The sequence below is a fragment of the Calliphora vicina genome, chromosome 4, assembly GCF_958450345.1.
Source record: "Calliphora vicina chromosome 4, idCalVici1.1, whole genome shotgun sequence".
Lineage (NCBI taxonomy): Eukaryota > Metazoa > Arthropoda > Insecta > Diptera > Calliphoridae > Calliphora > Calliphora vicina.
The window spans coordinates 8881536-8887479 of record NC_088783.1 but is presented as its reverse complement, the minus strand read 5'-3'; the positions used below and the strand labels follow the sequence as shown (position 1 = coordinate 8887479).

At 31.8% G+C, this 5944-nt stretch overlaps 1 protein-coding gene across 1 annotated transcript; it reads left to right on the top strand.

Moving 5' to 3' along the window:
• Positions 1 to 213: 213 nt before the first annotated feature.
• LOC135958828 (uncharacterized) lies at positions 214 to 5439 on the top strand. The gene is made up of 3 exons (XM_065509739.1): positions 214 to 571; positions 3896 to 4065; positions 4268 to 5439. The coding sequence occupies exons 1-3, from the start codon at positions 300 to 302 to the stop codon at positions 4489 to 4491; spliced, it is 666 nt and encodes a 221-aa protein (XP_065365811.1). The 5' UTR covers positions 214 to 299; the 3' UTR covers positions 4492 to 5439.
• The last annotated feature ends 505 nt before the right edge of the window (positions 5440 to 5944 follow it).

Sequence of the window (5944 nt, the reverse complement as noted above, 5' to 3'; positions counted from 1 at the left end):
TTAAGAGGAGTATAAAAGCTTAAACACTGACCGAAATAAATATCAATTACTAAATCTCCAGCCAAGCACAAACGTGCAAATCAAAATCCATTCCAGAAGACTTTCACAACACAGCAAGAGGAACGGAATTATTTGCTTTGCGCGCAAACAAATTTCACCAGCCCAAAACAAAACACACAACTACCATCAACTAAGGAAATCATACCTAAAAAAAGAAAAAGAAAACATTTAAGTTTAACAACTTTCTTGTAAAATTTACAAGTTGTTCTTTCTGAATTTTGTTTTTAAGTGCTCATAAAATGTTACGTGCCATGATATTGGCGGCATTAATTTGTGTCTACTGCGGCACACTGCCTTCAATGGCAGCCGAGACACATTCACTTAATAGACGTCCCACAACAATAACCACGAATGTAATACCACCACCACCACCATCCACAGCATCTAAGCCTGATCAAGTAATTGATTCTAACAACAACAAGCTACATTATTATCATCCAGCCGAGGACAAAAAACCACGAGTTTTAGAAGAATTCAATCGTAACTTTGTGGATGGAAGTTATGAATACAAGTAAGTTAAATTAACGCAGTAACATTTTTGGGGGGACAATTTTCTTTATTACTTTATTTTAATACTAAAATTACAAAATTAATTGAGTTTTTAGTTTAAAATGTTGTAATTGAAACTAACACCAGAGCTTGAAGGGTGGTGATGAATTGTTAACCCTTAAATAGAAGATTAATTAAAAGGAATATTCTTAAACAAAGATAGGAAGTTGTTATTTTACCCTTCACCATGAGTGGCAAGGGTACATATAAGTTTGTCATTCCGTTTGTAATTTCTACATTTTTCATTTGCAACCCCACAAATTATATGTATATATTCTGGATCCATATAGATATAGCCAAGTCCGCCTGAACAAATAACTTACATACATAATTCATACATCAATATATCCGCTATAGACCGGGTGGTGGCTATTTAAAATTGAGAAAATCGCCCCACAAGTGGGTGAGATATAATGAAAATTTTTATATGGATATCTAATGATAGATATTTCAAAGACCATTGCAACGTATATAACGCAATAGTAACTCGACTTATAAAGGGTCAAAATCGGGAAAAATATTTTTTAAACAGAATATTTTTTTCAGGAAAAAAAATAGTTTATCATTAATTTTTTTTCAATAAATATAAAAAAAAAATTTAAAAAATTAAAAAAATTTTGGTATACAATTTTTTTCTCTAAAAAATTTAAGAAAAAAAATATTTTTTAAAAAAAAAAATTAAAAAAACAAAATTTAAAAAATTTGTTAATCTAAAAATATTTAAAATTTTTATTTTAAAGTATAATTTGGTGAAGGGTATATAAAATTCATCAGAGCCGAATCAAGCTGTGTGAGTTTAATTTAATCGTAAATATTTTTGCGTTTTTGTAATTAAATTTTACCCTTTAAAGAATATTGATTTATTTTATGATTTAGTATAACTATATGCTGTTGTCAAATTATATGCTGTAAATTTAAGCAAAATCTTCTTCAAAGTAACTATAAATAAACTGAAATTAGAAAAATATCATATGACAAATATTTGGGCACAAATTCTATATAAATATAGCCTTGATGTATAACAGAGACAAAAGTACTTTCAAAAAGTCCGCGACTTTTTGAATTTCCCGATTCAAAACTGAAAGGCCAGCACTGCTCCTATCAACAGGCATCTTTCAGTTGACTCTGGTCTGGTCAAAATTTGAACATGCAGCGTCATTTAGTTTGTGTTTGATAGCCATTGATGGCAGGCTACCTCGTGACTTGAAGAGAAATTGTAAAAAAGTGAATTTCATATGCTCATTAAGCATTATTAAGCTGTTTTGGTTTCTGGAAAAAATCCGATCGACGATTGAAAGTGTGACAGATTGTGGAAGTCATAGGCATTTCACATGACTCAGTTTTTTCAATTTTGAATGATCACTTGGGTATAATAAAGTTTTCCGCAAGATAACTGCTGATTTTTGCTCACAATCGTGTGCAGTTTCTATTGAAAACATCCAAGAATTTGTCATCTAAATTCATCTTCTTCCACCCTATTCTCCGGATTTAGTACCGAGTGACTATTTCTTGTTTCATAACCTTAAGAAAAGTCTCGATGGAAAGAGATTTGATTCCAACGATGAAATCATCTCATAGTTTTAATAGGTATTGCAACATGTGGCCGAGCGTTATCATGATGGAATATTACGGTTAGAGTATCCGAAACCGAAAACCGGTCAACCGGTTTTTTCATCTATGTAAACTCCACCGGCCTCGGTTTTTTTAATTTTTTGATTTTTTGAAAAACCGGTTTTTGTAAGACGGTTAACCGGTTTTAATGAAATATATTTTCTAAAGCTCATTCAAACATATCAGTAAAAAACTTTGATACCATTTTTAAAAATATTGGTTTATTTTATAGAAAATTATAGCATTTGACAATATTTCGTAAAAGATAAAAAATAATTGCATTAAGATGAGCCTTTAGAATTCAACAAGTAAGAGAGCTATATTCGGCTGTGCCAAGTCTAAATACCCTTCACCAAATTATACTTTAAAAAAATTTTTAAATATTTTTAGGTAAACAAAATTAAAATTTTTTTTAGGTTGTTTTTTTTCGAAATTGTTTTTTAAAGTTTTTTTTTTTTAATTTTGATTTTAATTTTTTTTATGTTTAGTGAAAAAAAAATTTTTGGTGAAAAAAAAAATTCGGGTTATAAAATTATTTCCGATTTGGGCCCACTGTAGGTCCAACTTACTATGGTCTTATATACTTTGCAAAGGTCTTTGCAAAGGTCTTTGAAATATCTATCATTATATATCCATATTGTCTATATTAATGACTTAGTAATCGAGATATACATAGGTCAAAAATCGAGGTTGTTCTGGTTTTTTCCTTATATCACAGCCATTTGCGGATCGATTTTCTCGATTTATATATATAGCAACCGAGCCGGAAGAATTTCGGAGATATTGATGTATGAATCGTGTATGTAAGTTATTTGGGGCTTCGGAAAGTTGATTTCAACACACAGACGGACATGGCTATATCGACTCCGCCTTCTATAACGATCCAGAATATATATACTTGTGGGGTCGCAAATGAAAAATGTAGAAATTACAAATGGAATGACAAACTTATATATTCCTACCCTTGCCACTCATGGTGAAGGGTATAAAAAGCTAAATAAAAGATTTAGTATACAATTCTCCTATTAGAGTCCACAAATAAAAATAAATTTAAGGAGCAGATATTAAATAAAAATGTAGTATAAACCGGTTAAACCGTAAACTGCTTTTTTTAAATTTGCCGGTTATTTGGACACTCTAAGTACGGTCTCTCGGCTTCAATTCTTATGACGCCCAATTGTACTGCTTTTGAATGAATCTTGCTGTTCGCAAACATTTCGAAATTGCTTCTTGAGTAGCTCCGAATGATTTTGCAAGCTCCTATTTAGTGTCAAAAGAAACCGGTGGAACACATTCACCATACGCTTCGGTGTGCTTCAGCGGCATTTTTTTCAAATTTTGGTGGCACAAAATTCGACATTTTCGATGCAAAAAATACTTTGTTGTTTACACTATAATGTTCAATTACTGATAACACCTTTTTGTGAGGGCCCACTTATTTTCGGAATATTTGGGGGATTATAAAAAAAATTGGTCACCAAAATCACCAAACTGAGTATATGGTTTTTGTTAGTAGAGTCGAACCTATACTGTCATGACCGTGCGTTTTTCCAAAAGTCTTCACTTGTTGCACAGTGTAATGAATCACACTTTACCCACAATATCTACTAACTGGATTTTAAAGTACATTTTAATCTTGCAACTTTAATTGTTTCTATATTGTTTCTCCCCCCAGATATATTTTAAGCAATGGTGTGTCACGCTATGAAAAATCCTACTGGAAACCAATGGGGAAAGGAAAAAAACTATTGGCTCGCAAGGGTTTCTTTTCACACCCACTAACAAATCATAAATATTTGACGGTATTCTATACAGCTGACGAAAATGGCTACCAACAAGATACAGGTAAATACAAACCACAACAATAATATATAGAAAACTTTAAATGAGAAAAAAAATACACATATTAAATTATATTTACAAAAAAAAAATATACTAGTTATCCCACCTCAATGTACTTTATTTAGAGTAGAAAATAAGAAAAAAAAAAAAACTAAAAAATCCATAATAACATAATGCTCTTATATCAAAAAATAAAAATCCTTAGCCAAATATACGAATGCTGTACCAACGTTGCCAAAGCACTTGGATGTGCCTCAGCTGGTATTCCCGCATGAGACAAGCATGATAACACCAACAACTACAACGACGACACGTAAACCAAAAACTACTAGAAGAACAACCACAACAACAACAACGACACGTAAACCCAAAACAACTACAACACGAAGACCGGTAGTAAAACCTTCCAAATTCAACTGGATTTACTAACACAAACACTCACGGAATAATGAAACACAATGTTTGCTCTCCTTTTGCTTTTTTTTGATGTAACACAACAACAACAGCAATAATATTAAAATAAAATACTCAAACACACATAAATGCAACAAATTCACAGTCAAAACTACCTATACATTGACAAACAAACATGAAAACAGGAAACCGGATATAGAAAAAATTAAAATGGAAGAAACTAAAGTGATACCAAGAACAAATAATAACAAACAATGTTGCCAAAAACAACAATCCATCGAAGCATCCTACGAAAACCATGAAACCAACCCTCAAGCTGTGTGTATAGAATTTTCCATACCAGCCACCAGTTATATTAAGTGCCAAAAACAACGTTAACAACATCCCATATTATGTTCCAAAGCCATACCAACCAACACCAATCTGAAAGCAGAGCAACTCTCTCCATCCTCCATCCATCTAACCACTCGTCATAATAACACAACTAACTCTATCATCCAAACACAATTCATTGCTTACCACAGTCAACTTCCTTTTGCACTTCATATGACAGACATTACTCCTGGCTGCCGCTGTTGCTGATGGTGCTAGGGCTGCTGATGATCAGGGCGATGATGATGATGATGATGTAGTAAAAGCGTATAACTAAAACAGAACTGTCTGAAAACGAAACCAAAACCCTTGATTTAACAAAGACATGTTAAGAACACGACTAAGCAGGGCAAGACTTTTGGGGCAGCAATCTCAGCAGACTTTGGCAGTTCATTGTGAAGAATATAAATTAAACTTACTTATGTATTTTCGTACAACTGTGTTTTAATTTCATATTTTATTTTATTTAAAATGAATTTATAAAACTTTTTCGTTGTCTTATTTCTCTGTCTAAATTACGTTTCCTTTAATCTTGACGAGGTTTCTCTTCTGATTCAATTAATAAATTACACCAGCATTTGCCAGTTTAAAGTGAGCTGTGTTTTATTGCGAGAAGGATAGAAATGTTAAATGTTCTTTTAACCCGCTGCCGTTGATGTTGTTTTTGTCATTATGACGAAAACATTTGCTGTAAAACAAGGTTAAGTTTGGACATACGGATGGATGATTAAGAAAATTTTTTTTTTAAATTTATTTGTTTAGTTTGTCAGCGGCTGATTTGAAAGTAAATTCAAATCACGTTGTGTGTGTATTGCGGGCACATGCCAGTTTAAAGTTAATTTCTATTAAATCTTATTTGTTTGTTTACTTGTAAAATTAAATCTTAATTCTGGGAAGTGATGGGGTTTTTATTTTCTCGAGTAAATAAAAAAAAATAAAATAATTATAAACTGTTGTTATCGAGGTCAGTATGAAAAACGTAGGCGGAATGATTAAAGATTTCTGAACAGAAATTTAAATTCAACATTTACACAAAATTGTAAGACTGCTGAATTGACTTATACTGCCATCATATCAAATCTTCTCTCTGATCGTA

What these genes read in the sequence shown, in the direction of transcription:
- LOC135958828 (XM_065509739.1), top strand. Translation starts at nt 300, where the DNA reads ATGTTACGTGCCATGATATTGGCGGCATTAATTTGTGTCTACTGCGGC. An exon ending in GATGGAAGTTATGAATACAA is followed by an intron (nt 572 to 3,895) that starts GTAAGTTAAATT and finishes TTCTCCCCCCAG; the next exon opens with ATATATTTTAAGCAATGGTG. An exon ending in TGGCTACCAACAAGATACAG is followed by an intron (nt 4,066 to 4,267) that starts GTAAATACAAAC and finishes AAAAATCCTTAG; the next exon opens with CCAAATATACGAATGCTGTA.